At 42.6% G+C, this 16,748-nt stretch overlaps 1 protein-coding gene and 1 long non-coding RNA gene across 9 annotated transcripts in view; one reads left to right on the top strand and one right to left on the bottom strand.

The window, feature by feature from the left end:
• The window catches only part of LOC311103935 (signal transducer and activator of transcription 3), a 31,455-nt gene extending 20,843 nt beyond the window's left edge, over positions 1–10,612 (top strand). For 2 of the 8 annotated variants that reach the window (XM_084145566.1, XM_084145559.1), the window contains exons 5-24: positions 92–173; positions 377–510; positions 1,492–1,643; positions 1,889–2,047; positions 2,283–2,375; positions 2,515–2,574; positions 2,699–2,728; positions 2,842–2,935; positions 3,027–3,074; positions 3,238–3,321; positions 4,400–4,498; positions 4,690–4,825; positions 4,972–5,024; positions 5,137–5,231; positions 5,531–5,670; positions 5,824–6,042; positions 6,227–6,269; positions 7,107–7,169; positions 8,498–8,595; positions 8,793–10,612. In XM_084145566.1, the coding sequence (XP_084001692.1) occupies positions 92–173; positions 377–510; positions 1,492–1,643; positions 1,889–2,047; positions 2,283–2,375; positions 2,515–2,574; positions 2,699–2,728; positions 2,842–2,935; positions 3,027–3,074; positions 3,238–3,321; positions 4,400–4,498; positions 4,690–4,825; positions 4,972–5,024; positions 5,137–5,231; positions 5,531–5,670; positions 5,824–6,042; positions 6,227–6,269; positions 7,107–7,169; positions 8,498–8,595; positions 8,793–8,869 (1,959 nt within the window). In that variant the 3' untranslated portion in view covers positions 8,870–10,612. The remainder of the gene's footprint in view (positions 1–91; positions 174–376; positions 511–1,491; positions 1,644–1,888; positions 2,048–2,282; positions 2,376–2,514; positions 2,575–2,698; positions 2,729–2,841; positions 2,936–3,026; positions 3,075–3,237; positions 3,322–4,399; positions 4,499–4,689; positions 4,826–4,971; positions 5,025–5,136; positions 5,232–5,530; positions 5,671–5,823; positions 6,043–6,226; positions 6,270–7,106; positions 7,170–8,497; positions 8,596–8,792) is intronic. The other 6 variants (XM_084145562.1, XM_084145561.1, XM_084145560.1 and 3 more) reach the window with 6 other exon arrangements.
• A 1,302-nt stretch (positions 10,613–11,914) lies between these two features.
• LOC311103934 lies at positions 11,915–12,470 on the bottom strand. Its single transcript, XR_014610125.1, has 3 exons — positions 12,449–12,470; positions 12,253–12,361; positions 11,915–12,013 (listed from the first exon to the last, which is right to left on the bottom strand). It is a non-coding gene; the product is annotated as an uncharacterized lncRNA (long non-coding RNA).
• Positions 12,471–16,748: the final 4,278 nt, after the last annotated feature.

Genomic DNA, 16,748 nt, shown 5'->3' with positions numbered 1-16,748 from the left:
CAGGATATTGTTCTTCAATATGCGTTTTTACACAGACATATTATTTAATACCTCATTTGATTTATATGCTTTACGTGTTACTTTGCTATAGGATATGGAACAAAAGATGAAGATGCTTGAGAATCTCCAGGATGATTTTGACTTCAACTACAAGACCCTTAAAAGTCAGGGTGGTAAGTTTCACATTTAATATTACATTAAATTCTATAAATGTTTTGCTAGAATTTTATCTGAATTTGTGGATAGGATATATTTTATGTCTTTAAGAGGCTCTACTATTATAATCTACTACTACTATTTATTTGGCTGGTTCTTGCTTTGAAACTCTGACCCACCATCAAATTCTATCAAATATCACTGACTCTTAAATCTACAGATAACCCACCCAACTCCTCTCCTATTTGCTCAGAGTTGTCCCAGGACATGAATGGGAACAGCCAGGCGGCAGCCACCAGGCAGAAGATGTCTCAGCTGGAACAGATGCTGAGTGCTCTGGACCAGCTCAGGAGGGTAGGGCCCTTATACACCCCTCCTTAGTGTCCATTGGACCCTACATCGTACACCCTTCTTTTAGAGGGTCCTTTTTACCCTGAATCAGGATAGTCAGAATTTCTGCAATAGGTAGGCTAGGTTAGTTGACATTCCGCTCGAACTACATATGCGTGTGCAAGAAATAACATAAACCTGCACACTAACATGTTTGTTAAATAATCATTTTTTTTGTAAGCTATAGAATTGGGTTATTCATTCTATAATTATCAGCAGCAAGCTCAACCTGTCTGCCCCAGGCAGCCTGCTTCCCTATCTATTGCAGTCCCGACTTAAACATTCGGACTCAGCAGCAGTACCTTTCACTACACATGCAGGGATCTGTATGTGTGTTGATATTGATGTGTGCTCGATGATTCATTTTCAATTGAGTTAAATTAATATTCATGCTGCTGTCAGGCACTAAATATTTATGAACAAGATAAGAAGGGCGGTAATAGCTGTCAACTTCTGGAGAATGTGGGGGTGGAGACTATTTATTTAGTTAAAACAATTATAATTTCCCTAAGGCCAAAATTGTAAAACAAATTCAGTAATTCACGAATCATCCTAAGAATCATGTGCAACATATAATCATCCAGCGGTAGCCTCGATGTTAGAGAACCGGGCCAGCAACCAGAGGGTTGCTGGTTCGAATCCCAGTGCTGGTGGGGATTGAGCTGGCAACCGGAGGGTTGCTGGCATCAATATCTCAGGTGCCTCCTACCGCTTACCTTCCCTTGTGCGCTGCACTGTGGCTGCCCTCTGCTCCAGCCTCTCCAACCTAATGTGTGTGTGTATATATCAGGGGGTTGGATAAAAAGCAGAAGACAAATTTCCATCTCGTGTGGATTCATAAAATATATCTTTAAAGTATTTCCAGAACCCCCTGAATATCACTTTAACACTGGTTGTGGTTGTATCAGTGTCTGAAGAATGTGCTGTTGTCCCTCTCTGTTGTAGCAAATTGTGACAGAGATGGCGGGGCTGCTGTCAGCCATGGACTTTGTCCAGAAGAACCTGACAGATGACGAGCTGGCTGACTGGAAGAGGAGGCAGCAGATTGCCTGCATCGGAGGACCACCCAACATCTGCCTGGACCGCCTGGAGACATGGTCAGTTACCATTAGTAACCTTTACTTTCCACATGTTAAACCCCTTTTTTATGTGTCCTCTCCATCACCGTACACTATCTATCTCCCCCAACACTCATGTAGAGTAAACATCAGAGAGGCGAAGAAGGAGAATTTGTAGTCAATTCAAGACACCATAAGATAAATTGTAGTTCCAAATGTAGTTTAACATAAACAAAGTAGCACTGCCATAATGACTGACCTAGACTAACCTTTGGTACCTCTAGGATTACGTCCCTGGCTGAGTCTCAGCTGCAGATCCGCCAGCAGATCAAGAAGCTGGAGGAGCTCCAGCAGAAGGTGTCCTATAAGGGAGACCCAATCATCCAGCACCGGCCCGCTCTGGAGGAGAAGATAGTGGACTTGTTCAGGAACCTCATGAAGAGGTGGGGAGCTTCTCTTTAGCTTCAACACCTATCACATGTCCAGATGGTTTGGATATTTATTATAGGATAGAATTTGTATAATATTCAGATGTTTTGGATACATGGCATAGACAAATATATATTTGGACATCTTTTATTATGATGGGCATTAGATGAGGCTTCGGAGCTTTGTCTATCTCGGACTTCCACCACTGTGCTCTAATGCGCCGCCTCTTGTCTGGTCGTGGTATTGCAGTGCGTTCGTGGTGGAGAGGCAGCCTTGTATGCCCATGCATCCAGACCGACCACTGGTCATCAAGACAGGTGTGCAGTTCACCAACAAAGTCAGGTAAGAGGAGCTGTGGGACAACTCAGTGCCACCAGTTGATGAATATGTTGAATACAAACTGCATTATTTGATGCCTTTGGCGTTTTGCATTATGTGCTCTCACCAAATGTTATTTTCCAAATATTTTCTCACTTTTCAGATTACTGGTGAAGTTTCCAGAATTGAATTACCAGCTGAAGATCAAAGTTATTATTGACAAGTGAGTTTTGCGTGCCCATCGTCCATCACTCCCATGATCATGTCTGATTTGCATAGAACACAACGATCGACTCTGTCCCAGGGAAGTTGTTTTGTGAATTTACCTCTATTGTTTTTTTTCTCAGGGAATCTGGAGACGTGGCTGCTATTCGAGGGTAAGTGACTTATGTAACATTGAAACCCTTTGATGACTCCAAAGCTTTTGGTCTTAAAATGTCCCTTTTGCCATGGAGCCTGTGAATAACCTACTCTACCCTGCTCATCCTAGGTCCCGAAAGTTCAACATCCTTGGTACCAACACCAAGGTGATGAACATGGAGGAGTCCAACAATGGCAGTCTGTCAGCAGAGTTCAAACACCTGGTGAGTGACTGTCTGCTAGTCAGTATAGTGGTGAGCCTAGTGTGGTACTGTACAGTATGTTGCTTGACTGATAATTGCCCTTCTCTTTCAGACCCTGAGGGAACAGAGGTGTGGCAATGGTGGCAGGACCAACAGTGATGTGAGTCCCACACTCAGTCTTGAATGCTCCTTTTCTTATGGTGACTGGTGTAGCTATACTGTTAAATTAAACTTAACATTTTGGGAATTTATAGTTCTATTGTCATCAGTATTGATAGTAGCATCAATCGACCTATAACGCTGACTGTCCTGTTCCTCCCCAGGCCTCCCTGATCGTCACAGAGGAGCTCCATCTCATCACCTTTGAGACAGAGGTCTACCACCAGGGTCTGAAGATCGACCTGGAGGTGAGACCAAGCTTAGCTCTCTACCTGTGTACACACACAGTCGGCTTAGGGAGTTGCTGTTGTGCTTCCTATCTCCCAGGTGGTCTTTGTCAGGTCTCATTACGGCCACACCAAACACTCAGCATGTAGTCCCCTAACTCCACCTTAATCCTACATCAGCAGGAATTACATGGAGATTAGATATTTAAGGCCAAGCGTCAGCTCTGCCACACGCAGCGAGCCAATAGACGAGTCATTATCATTATCTTGAGATGGTGCCCAAGGCTTCCAGGGGCCTGGCTCTGCTCTCCCATGCACAGAATGCCAATGAGCTGATTCAGTAATCACACTTGATCTCCATGCTTCCTACTGTTGCTTCTCCTCGCACCCATCATCCCTCCCCTCAACCCCCGGCCGGTGGAGCGTGTCCAGGGGTGATCCGTCTCTGACCCACTCTATACCTCCCTAAACACCACCATTGTTCTTCCCTCTGATAGCACCGTAGCTAGCCCAAGCCCCCTGCTGGGACACAGGAACCATTCATCTAGTGGTTATGCCCTGCAGGGCTTTGTGTTGAGCTCAACACTGCGGCGCTGGCCCCCCTGAACACAGCAGTGTGAAAATGCATTAGCCAGGATAATTAACACATTAGCATTGAGAAATGGAGGGAAATTAGCGTGCGTGTGTTAGAGGGTTTGGCATACCCACGTTGTGAAATAATTTATCACAACACTCCCGTCTTCTATAAACGACACCATTTAGCAAGGCAAGGAGGAGTGCTGCTGTGTGATTAAGACTTAATTCTCAGTGAGGGACTGAACACTCCATGTCTCTGCCATCTCACTCAGAACATGGACAGCTTTTCCTCCCTTATGGACAACTACTTTGTCACAGCCATCAAAAAAATAAAAATGTCCATTCATCGTAGAATTTAGATAATTTATTAAATGGCATTTCATGTCAGACTTGAATAGAATGACCAAACAACCTAGATTAGTTTTGAAAGCCTGGTAAAAAGTGTGAATGCTCCATACGTATATCTTCATTGATCCAATGTCCAGGTTAACCATTCTTCACGTGTTTCTCTATGGTCCTTTAGACCCATTCTCTACCAGTGGTGGTCATCTCCAACATCTGCCAGATGCCCAACGCCTGGGCCTCTATCCTGTGGTACAACATGCTGACCAACCACCCCAAGGTAAGACGGCTAGTGCCACCTCGTGTTAGACCACTGTCCTGTAACTTCTGTCCCCCAAATACAGTCAGTCTTATTGATATCATCTTTACTGTTTCATACATTCTTTGCATTGCCATCTGTCTTGGAGAGGGTTAAAATGTGTGAGAAATGAATCTACTTTGACCTCCTCCTCCTGTTGTCATGTCCTATAGAACGTGAACTTCTTCACCAAGCCTCCGGTGGGGACGTGGGATCAGGTAGCGGAGGTGCTGAGCTGGCAGTTCTCCTCCACCACTAAGAGAGGCCTGACCATCGAGCAGCTCACCACCCTGGCTGAGAAACTACTTGGTGAGGAACCTTTCTGTCTGCAAGTCTGAATGAGAACATTGAATGTCCACTTTAGTCATTATATTTCTATGGATGGGTCCACCTATACCTGACTGGTACTGTCTGTATGGCATCAATGCCTAATAAATGTGTTTGTGTTTGTCCAGGGCCGTGTGTGAACTACTCTGGATGCCAGATCACCTGGGCCAAGTTCTGCAAAGTATGTCCTTGCCCAATCAGTCTCTCTTGTTCTCTATTGATATTGTGGGATGGTTATCTATCTGTCGTAAACAGCTTCAGTTTGAATTGATTAGTTCCTCCTTTGTCCTCAGGAGAACATGGCGGGTAAAGGCTTCTCTTTCTGGGTTTGGCTAGACAACATCATTGACCTGGTTAAGAAGTACATCCTGGCTTTGTGGAATGAAGGGTGAGAGGTCGCTTCTGTTTGTTTACCGACTTGTTACTGGAACAGCTGGGTAGAAATCCAAGTTGGAGGGAGTTGAGTTCATGACATTGAGTTCATATGAGCACTGCAGAGAACTGTAATACTGAGCCGTTGAACCCTAGATAGTGGGAAACTGGATTGAGGACAAGTACAGGTTTTAGGGTTAATGCACAAGTGTAAAGTGTCAAGTGTAATGGAGTTAAATTGTCTCCCGTTTAGTCTTTCTCTGTGCTATCCGGTGTAAGTGAAAATAAAAACGTCATATTTTTCTCTCTGTGCAGGTATATTCTGGGTTTCATCAGTAAAGAGAGGGAGAGGGCCATCCTGAGCCCTAAGCCTCCTGGCACCTTCCTGCTGCGCTTCAGTGAGAGCAGTAAGGAGGGAGGCATCACCTTCACCTGGGTGGAGAAGGACATCAGTGGTAAGAGGACAGTCTGTCTGTCTGTCTTTGTCTCTTTCTTTTCTATTGTGCGTGTCATTTAGTCTTTGTCTATGTTGCACATTATTTAGTTTCATCTCATTATTGCTTTTGTGACATGGTTTCATATCTCTCTCATTCTCTCTGTGTCTGTAGGGAAGACTCAGATCCAGTCGGTGGAGCCTTACACCAAGCAGCAGCTCAACAGCATGTCCTTTGCAGAGATCATTATGGGATACAAGATCATGGACGCCACAAATATCCTGGTGTCTCCGCTGGTCTACCTCTTCCCAGAGATCCCCAAGGAGGACGCCTTTGGGAAGTACTGCCGACCGGAAGCTGCTCCAGAGGCTGAACTCGGCGACCCATGTAGTAGTAAGTCAATCAGGAAGTTGAACATAATGTCATGAAAACTGTGGGATGAGTTTGTTAATGAAAGAAGATCTGGAAATACCTCATAATGAATATTTCTTTACTGTTTTGGAGGTTGATGCTTTGTGACATGGGGAATATTTTGATCTGTGTGTAAGCTAAAACGTGTTTTGATTTTCTCCCACAGCCATTCAACCATACTTAAAGACAAAGTTCATCTGTGTAACCCCGTAAGTATCCACTTTCCTTGAGAGCTGTTTTTAGTGTTCAATTCCCTCATAGGGGTTAGTTAATGCTCCTCAGTGACCTCACACTAGGTTGTGTAATGGGAACTGGGACAGTCATGTACCTTCCTAGAAAGTCTTGACACTCTTTTCTGCCTATGTTGCAAAATTGAAATTGAAACGTTTTTATTTACGAAATATTTGAGTGTCTTCCAGAACATCCCCTTGTTAGGTTCTTGTAAGGGTGGGGCTGGGGTTTTAACCCTGGTAGAAGAGTGGTTCCCAGATCGTTCCTCTAAAGTCATCACCAACAAACTGTGACAGACTGATTCACTATCAGTCAGGGTCTTTCCCTTATTTGTACAGTCATTGGTCTGCCCTGGGGACAGTAGAACAGGAAGCACAGGACTGTAGGCAGGTGGGAGGAAAGTGTACACATCTCTCTAGGCAAAGCAGAGAGAAGAAAGCAAGTAAGGATCCCCAGACAAAAGCATACAGATAACTTTAATATGAATCGCTCAACACAGTAATACCATGAGTAGAACCAAAGCGAGAACTTACCTTGCACTTATAGGGGAACAGACGTGTTCTGTAGGCCATGCAGTGCTCTATTCCGGGACGGAGAGGGTGTGTATGAGATTAGCTGAGGGATCAGAGGGGTGTGTATACTGGCTAACCCAGGGGTGGAGGTAGTGTTTCTGGGGGTGTAGCAGCGTTGGAGAGGTTTGCTCAGTGAGAACCTGACCTGTCTCTGTAGGACTAGACGGGTGTGTGTTCTACATAGGTGGAGGTGTCTGTTGTGTTGGAGAGGATTGCTAGTGAGATCCTGACCTGTCTCCGTAGGTGCCCTTCCGTGTTCATGGACTTTCCGGACAGCGAGCTGCTTGGGAACGGGATATTCCCTGGGTAGGCAGTGGGGGGGTGGCATGTAGGGCTGTGTGTGTGTGTTTCTCTACGTCTATGTGTGTGAGGGTGGGACTCAGACAAGGGATGGAGTAATAAGTCCCTCGCCATCCTCATCTAGACCCCCCCCTCCCCCCACCCCTCACCATTTTGTTTCCAACTCACTGCCACTCTCCTTGGTTCTAACACCAGAGCATCTTCCAGTCATATTGTATGCAGCCATTTTGAGTTGGTTTCATCCTACTCAAGATGGCTTCCCTTTCCCAATCACATCCTCCGTAGATCATTCACCTTTCAAAACTCCCTGTATGTCTACGTATTGATGTCATGACCATTAAAATCAGTCCACACTGGCCATGTTTAGTTTACAGCTTGATAACTGTATCAAAACGGTCCCCATCTCACAGTCATTATGAACTGGCTAGAACAGCATTGATAGGCTGTAGACTGAATGTCTCATTGGGAGAAGTCTCATTCAGTGGAGATTAACTCCTAACGCCCTAACATTGGTCCTTACTTTACTTCTCCACCACAGGAGGTTGGTGACACCTTAACTAGGGAGGATGGGCTCGTGGTAATGGCTGGAGCGGAATCAGTGGAATGGTATCAAATACATCAAACACATGGCTTGATTCCATTCGCTCCGTTCCAGCCATTACTATGAGCCGTCCTCCCCTCAGTAGCCTACACTGTTCTCCACATATGACTTCATAGTAGTAGGTTGCTGTGAGACATCATGCACTTTTAGAATGAAATGTCTGTCAGGGGTGTAGAGGGTTTTGGTGTGTTTCTGCCCACTGGCCTGCTCTAACCAACTAGATTGTGTAGAATACTTGCCATTAACATTCCCACTAACCGTCCCAGCCTCCTTATGTGACAATGTGCTCAGTGCTGCCCCCAAGAGGAGAAGCCATTTCTCTCTCTTTCACACATCCACTGCTCTCCTATCCCCCTTTCTTTCTGCTACTGTAGTCTAACTTCAATCATTTGTTGGCCACTGGGAAGCACATTAACACATAGTGGCTGAACTGTCCGAACCTTGTCGTCATTGGCTCACCTTTCACTAATCCGACCTAGTCAACACAACTTCTTTAATCATGTATTTAAACCTGGAATACTGTGTGTACATGTAATAATGTGGAGTATTGTCCCAATCTATGGTGACATAACAGCAGTGATGATGATGATGACAATGACTTATGCACTGGCAGTAGACTGACAGTTAGCTTATCGCTTGTGGTAAAACGGACATAGAGATCTAATCACTGTGACTGTATGTGTTAACATCTAGTCTTGGTGTCTCTCTCTTATCCTGTATTGTCTTGTTGCAGCACCAACTCTGGTAACACCAGTGACCTGTTTCCCATGTCCCCTCGCACCCTGGATTCTCTGATGCACAACGAGGCTGAGACCAACCCTGGCCAACTGGGTGAGTCCTAATACACACACTAACACACACGCAGACAAACACACACACTAACACACACGCAGACAAACACACACACACACACACTAACACACACGCAGACAAACACACACACTAACACACACGCAGACAAACACACACATGCACATACCCGTACTGTCCTTGCATGTGAGGCAAGGTTTAACTTGTTTTAATGGCAGCCCTCTTGCTTTCTGTCTTCCCAGATTCCCTCACTCTGGACATGGAGTTGAGTTCTGACGCGGCGTCACCCATGTAAACAGATGAATGAACCAGACTAATTTTAAATCTTTTAACTCCCCGTTTTCTTAAAAATATATATCATCCCACAGGTACCTCTGTCCCATATTGTGAAAGGGAACAAGATACATTACATTTAGCCACTTGTTTTTTACCTTTCACCTTAACGCCTCGAACACACCAACAGCATCATTGCGCAAAATGGTACGCAGCATCATCTGGATATGTGTGCAACAACAGTTCAACATTAACCACATTCTGCTAAAATTTCTGTCAAGCCATCTACGAATACAGTTTGATGCATACGTTAGATAAAGGCAAATGCAGTGTTCCATTAGAAATGAATGTACTTCTGGTGTACCAAAATGCAATGACGCTATCGGTGTGATCGAGGCATTAGTGTCAATGTTTCGAAAAGTCACGTCTCCCTCCCTGTGGGTGTTTCACAAAGTACCTTATATTTAAATTGTATATTTTAATACAAAATTATATTTTTGTTTCCTTGAATTTCTTAAAATGGTTTTGATCTCAAACTTCATTAATGAACCAGGGCTTTTGTTTTTATAAGAATGTCTAAAAAGGAAGATTGCTATCTAGCTTTTCAAAGATAATAAGTTATTCTTTGTTAGCTTCATAGTTCTCAATTACCTATTCTATGACAACCTTTTTGGTAGTCCGTCCGTCTGTCTCCCATGAAATTCTCTATTGAAGGGGACACCCGTATCTTTATTTTCCTTTGTATTTGATTGAGAAATATCCTGGTCCATTCTTTCCGGTTGAATCTTATTCCTTTTTTTAGAAAAAAAAAACTATCTATAATCTCACTGTAACACAATGAGTCAGTAATATGTTGCGTTTCTAAAATGTATGTGAATGGCAGTGGTTTTTGTTTTAGGTGTCTGAAATGGCGTTGATAATGGCAGGATATTTCCCTGACCTTCTCTGTCTCAGCCTGGGATCAGCCCCGCTCTCAGCAGGCAGTTGAAGGGAAAATACTGATTCTTCCCTGGATTGTAGAGCACGTTGACGTTTGTCATGAATCTTGCCCAGAGCAATTTCCGCTAGCTGGGCCAGATGCAAAGTATAAATTGGCGATATCGTTAAAAAAATGTTTTCCTTAATTTAAGGTTAGGCATTAGGGTTAGAAGTGTGGATTAGGGTTAGGTTTCAAATCAGATGTTATGACTTTGTGGCTGTGCCAGCTAGTGACCACTGCAGAGCTGCCTCCAGGTCAACATTCATGACAATAAATGCCAACCTGCGATTGTAGATAGAAATGTACATTATTCTCTGGGGTTTTTAATTCATACACACCCCCTTCGTCCTTCATAGTTTGTCATAATGTGAATAGCAGTTGTTGTTTTCATTGATCCATAAAAATGGAGATTATCATTGCCACAGTACTGCACTAGTCTGTGCCATAATGGTTTATGTAGTGCCTATCTCATACCGTATCTCATACCGTATTAATGATTTATTTTAAGCGAACACTTCTTGTATGTGTTGACCATGACCTTGTTTTTTTTGTTATTTACATAATGTTAGTATCAGTTTCTAATGACATTTCACTATTCTGTTTGATTGTATATGGATATATGATATGATACCACACCACACTCGCTTAATGACTTAAGTGCTCAGTGGAATCTGTAATTGAGTTCACTCTGTAGATGTTATTTGAAAAAAAGCTATCTATAAATTATGCTGTAACTAATCTTATATTTGTTTAAAAATCATAAAAACAAAAAAATATTATCCCTCATATGGACTCATGTTTGTCTCTTATTTGATTTTCCGTATTTGATTGAGGTCTTTTAAGCAGATTTTTATGTATTTTTTTTAACCTGTGAGCCGGTTGCATAGCTTAAATTCTTTACATATTTGTGTTTGCAAACAAGCTATTCATAGGTTGAGCCTCAATCACTCAGTCAAGTCATGCCATTATTATGAAAGTTCTCCAGCCGCCCTCCATCAGTGGTGATAAGCCCAGTAATTTTGGAAGGAGGCTAACTACTGTTTAGTCTAAATTACACTATAGTGCCTGGAAATAAGATGACATTGCTAAAGTAGTCAAATATTTAGTAGGAAACAACTTTATCAACTTTAGCATTATCATGTCATCAAATTTACTTCAGGCAGTGTTGTCATTAGCTAACAAAGTTCGTCAAAAATAGCTAGCAATGCTAACGTTAGCTAGCTAAAATCCTGTGGCCTCCCCTCAACCTTAGCTAGCTAACATTATACTGCATCTAAAGTCAATCTGGTGAGATCAAAATGATGACAAGGTTTTCCTACTAATTATTTGCCTCCTTTTGAATGTCATTGTATTTCTAAGCCAATGTAATGCACTTGACAGAATCATCAGCGCTCATTGACGATGCATAGGCCCTTTTCACGATGACGTCATCTAACTTCCGCCTTTCCGCGTAGCAGGTTAACTTCACTTCCGTTCGCCCGTAACCTGAGACTTCTCAACGAAAATACAACTGTTGACCACTAACTAGCAAGCTAGCTACTTGAAGAAATTCCAAAAGGTACGTTTAAGTTAAATTAGTAAAGTTAAGAGTAATAATGTTTACGTATATGCAATGGTTTGTAACTTGCTAACGTTATTGTTAATTCATAATTGTTCACTGCCTTAGTTACTTAAAAGTGGGCTAACGTTAGCTAACAACTTAGTACCAGATACCGATAACGTTAAAAGGTAGCGTTACATTGCTGCCTGGCTGTAATGTAACAAGTTTACTTAGCTAGCTATCTAACCCTTTGTTAGGCAGTTAGTTTATTCATGAATGTATAGTAACTCACCTATTCAAATACTGTTGTGCATGATAGCTAGATAAATATTGATTCCTGGTCAAAGCTGAATGTTAATTTAGCTGTTTCTTTTCTCCCGGTGTCTGTATCGCAACAGTATCCCATCCAACACCGAAGCATGGCACAATCTTCGAGAAGATGCTATTGCAGTGTACCATTTTGTTCAAACAACAAACAGAAATTCCCGTATCTGAGTTTTCACGATTTCCCTGTTGATGGAGAAATACGTGCCCGTTGGGTGAGGGCGATCAGGAGAGATGAGGGACCAATTTGCAAATCCCTGGTTGTGGACGGATGTCTTTCAGTTTCTCAGCACTGGCCATGACGTGAGGATCCGGAATAGGCCCTGGCATGAAAGTGAGATATGTCAAGTTTAGATTTCATTAAATGCCACCTTATCTTTTTCACTAAAAAAGACAACCACACTCATCCAGTCTCGTACATGCTTCTAATACAAATAAAAAAATATCCACTGAAAGTCTATATAAAAAGTAACAAATAATAATCACTTTTATGTTTGTATTATTTTAGAAATGCACTAAAGTCTTTGTGCTCTAGTACAGGCGGGGGCTCATTCAGACTCACCATCATAGGCTCGGTACAGTGTGCACTTCACACCAGCTCTGACACTTGTTTTTTTCTTAGCCGCTGGTTTACACACCGCCATATCATTGGTGGCCTCTGGTACAATTCCCTGTGATATAATAATGATGAACAATACATTGTCAAAAGTCAATACAAACTGCAAAGTTCTGCATCAGTGTAACAAATAATATCTGACCTGTGTCCTAGGCCGGTGCCAGGTCTGCAGTGCGCTGGTGCATGACAGAGGCAATGGCACTGTCTTAAAGCCCATGGTAACATAGTGAGCACTTTGAAAAAGAAGTGCTACTATGTGATTACATAGTGCTTTCCCAGCAGAGCAGGAACATGACATGTGATTGAGTACCACAGGAACCTCTGCAGAGTCTAGTGTAACCTGTTCATAGAGACATAACAATTAGTGCTGTACTTACAAAACATTTTTTCTGCGTTTCATTATAAACTACTGTACACAATTTTCAAAACCCAATTTCTTTTTTTAATTAAGAAAAATTGGCTGTTCTGAAACCTTTGACAAGTAGTGCCAACACTTATCGAAAATTTGAACATTTTGAGTTATCACAGAATCTTTCCCAGTCTTTATTGCCGTCAACAACCCACATCGGTTTGTAAGAATTTCGTTGTGTATTAAGTTTAATGATACAAAATCAGAGCTCAGACTGAGAAACAAACTGATCCACAGTGGAACTTTGTGGAATCATTCTTATTAAATCTGCAACCGCAGCAAAACACAACAAAAATAAAACTTATCTATCTTAACCTATCTTATCATAATGTTAGAGAACTGTTTATCTGAGAAACCTGAAGCCGATGAGCCTCCTCATTTTTCTTCATGGACCTGTAACATCGCCCTCTCACTGTCACCTCACCGTTAACTACACTTGAGACTGTTTCAATACAGTGATTGGGAGAAAGGGCGCAGCATTAGCCATTAATACATTACTGACTCTTATCTTACGGTCGATACAAACAGCAGTAATATTAAAAAGAGGCTGCAAAACAGAAACTCGTCAGCTCATAACCTTCGCTAGCATAGGGCTAATTTAAGCTAAATAAAGATAAACACGTACCTTCATAATCAAACAGGTAACCTTCAACGAAGAACTTGTAGCCTTTATCAAGCTTCGATCTTGAAGTAAGGGACCACTTGTCAGCAAGTCGTTCTACGTCGTTAAGTCGTATTGGTGGCAGATGTGAAAGGGACTGGGTGAACTCCATAATGATGTGCTACTAGCTAAGCGTTCCTAAGCGACACCGGATGTAAACATAACCTGCATCGCGGCAGAACGGAAGTTGTCTGACGTCACGTGAAAAGGGCCTATTGAGTAGAATGCTTAGTCGGGCATCAGTCCAAAACAACATTCAAAACAATATTGTGACGAAATATGCTAATCATGAATATTCAGAAGAAATATTATTTATCTATACGTCATTCGTCTCCTGACTGCATATCCTCTGAGTATTACCTAATTGCTCCAACACATCTTGCCTGATGCTTAAAGCGTCCGCATGCTACCTGGTCGAAACAGTTCGGTAGAGATCGTTCATATTATTATGACGAAGTTTTGGACTTCGGTGGGGGGGTTTTCGGCTGTTCCGGCACACAAAACATTTTCTGGAGGCAAACCGAAGTTCGGAGCCGGAATATACGCCCCTTCGTCGGTGATTGGTCAACAGTAGGGATTCTTCAATAAAGTCTCTATCATTCAACAAGAGACGACTCGTTTTCATGCACATTTTTTCATTGAAAAATACTGCACAAAACATCTTAGTTGCGGGACTAAGATCTCAACAGCAAAAACGTCAAAATTAATGACAGATTTCTTAAATGATCTTAGATTAATTCTGACTATTTTGAGAAAGTGGCTATGGCTTCTCAAAATGGACAAACAGTACTATTGCCGCTTTTTTCTCGTTTTTCACGCGAAGGTCTTTTAAGGGAGTATGCGAATGCACTCGTTCGGTTCGGGTTACGCTTTGAACACATCGACTGTGTTATTGCGCAAAATAGTATGCAGCATCATCTAGATATGTGTGCAGCAAAAGTTCAACATTCACCTTCTACTAACATTTCTGCAACCCGTTTATGCATACAGTTTGACGCATATGTTGGATAAATCCAATGTATGCACCACACAGAACGCACTGCAAATGCCTCTGCAACGCAATGCTGCGAGGCAAATGGAAGCATTCCATTGGATATTAATGTACTTCTGTGTACCAAAATGCAAGACACAGTCGGTGTGTTCGAAGCGTTAGGCATCAGCCGAACTGAAGCATGCCAACGCCTGAGTTGATCCAACAACACTTGTATGAGTGATAGTCTGTTGGATCAATAGGCAATTAAACAGGGATGTCTGCCGCTCTGCCTTAATTTAACACTGCCTTTAGCCTAGGCTTTCATCTATAGCTGTGAGATGAGCAGAGACTCAGACAAAAAAAAAAAAATGAAAATGACTGACTTTGTCTATGGGATAGAGATTCTGCATAAAATGTAAATGCATTGGAATGTTATTTGTCAATTCCTCTGAGTTTTGACTCAATCTTTCAAAACGACCCCTGACCTTCTTTCTGTACGTGGTGAAACTGGAAATCCCATAATGACGGCACGTTGAACATGTGCGTGCTGCTTCACTACACTGAGGAAACCCATCTCACATTCACTGCATAGCAGCACACAGGTCTGGTCAGGGGACTCCACAGTGGTTTCACATATTTACATTGGCTATAGTTGTCCCTCCTTGGTGTAAACTGGTCTGAGATGGCAGGTGTGAAATATAGTATTTTTCTTATCATTCTTGTCTCCTCACATACTTTATTTATGTCTGTCTATGTCTCTCTCTTCCTCCCTCTCTCTCTTTCTTCTCTATTTTATCTCTCTCTGAGAGGAACTAGCCTCCCCCTGTCCTGCTAGGCGTGAGGAGCTGAGTTAAGGTGAGTGGTGAAATGAAGGGGCGTGGAGAGGCAGAGGGAGACTGAGAGCTTTTCCTTTTAAAATCAGCAGCTGCTGACTCAGCAGTTTCTGAACGCAAAATGTCAACCCTCCAGCCTGCCTGGCCAGCAGCCAATCCGTTTGGAGAATCGATTCCATTTTAACAGTGTGCTGTGAAGTGGCCTGATGTATGGCTGGTGTTGTGTGTGTGCATAGAGGGGGTTTGCAGGCCTTGTGGAGTGTGTGTTTATGTGGGTTTTCTGTTGTTGCCATAACAATTGTATATGTTTTTTTTGTGAGAAACTGGAGTTAGAAATAATAAAAAATGTGTTCATACTTTTGCCATGGCTTATTTGTCTTGAGAAATGTTGGCTTTTCGCATAACACTTCCAGCTTCCAAGTGACAGTCGTTAAGTCTGAAACCTCTCATATTTCAAATGCCTAGCGGTGTACCGAATGACACTTACTTACAGAGGAGGAAAAATGGACTGTGGACCAAATTCTGGTTAATAAATTAGTCATTAGTCACTGAATCGTTTATGTTTATATGCAGTATCAATCACACAAGTTAACATGAAATTTACTGTTCAGTCTCCAGGGACCAACACTGCTGGGATTGGGTGCATGTAGGCCTATCTATCTGTAATGGAGGTTATTCAATGAGATTCATATTTCCTGGTTGTTTTTTGTCTCCAGCCATATACTTCGCTATGTACAAACATACACGCACAGAACTACCAAAAATACAAGATTATTAATGTTTGTAAACTCCTGAGCTGCATGTGGGAGAGAGGACAAGGACACACCATGTGTTATTGATGTCACGGGTTAGTGACAGATGGTCGGTGTGCCAAGATAGATTGGGGGCCACTGTTGCTATTTTAGGAGGGGTACGTGAGGGAATAGCCTGGCTAGGGTGCCACACGAAACCATGTAGGGTGATACTATGGTAGGAGATGAGTGACACTCAATAATGGCTGTCAACTGTGGGATAGAAGTAGCTTGGAGAGCATTAAATAAACGGAGAGATTTTCTATGGAAGTCATTCAGATGACAAGAGGCTACGTCCGTACCGCCTGTCATTGAATCCAGTACTGTAATAAAGATGAATCAACTCTCCAGCTGAGTGTCGACTGCTCTCTTGCATCCTGAACTTCTCGATACCAGAAACTCATCATAACACCCTGTCTATTCTGGTTTGAGGTAGTCACCTCATACAAGTACTTGGGAGTATGGCTAGACAGTACACTGTCCTTCACTCAGCACATATCAAAGCTGCAGGCTAAGGTTAAATCTAGATTTGGTTTCCTCTATCGTAATTGCTCCTCTTTCACCCCAGCTGCCAAACTAACCCTGATTCAGATGACCATCCTACCCATGCTAGATTACGGAGACGTAATTTATAGATTATAAATAAAAATAAATAAATAATATGCCATTTAGCAGACGCTTTTATCCAAAGCGACTTACAGTCGTGCGTGCATACATTTTTGTGTATGGGTGGTCCCGGGGATCGAACCCACTACCTTGGCGTTACAAGCGCCGT

The sequence above is a fragment of the Coregonus lavaretus genome, assembly GCF_964263955.1.
Source record: "Coregonus lavaretus genome assembly, chromosome: 28".
Classification (NCBI taxonomy): Eukaryota; Metazoa; Chordata; class Actinopteri; order Salmoniformes; family Salmonidae; genus Coregonus; species Coregonus lavaretus.
Note: the sequence above shows the minus strand (reverse complement) of the source record. Positions and strands in the feature narration are given on the sequence as shown.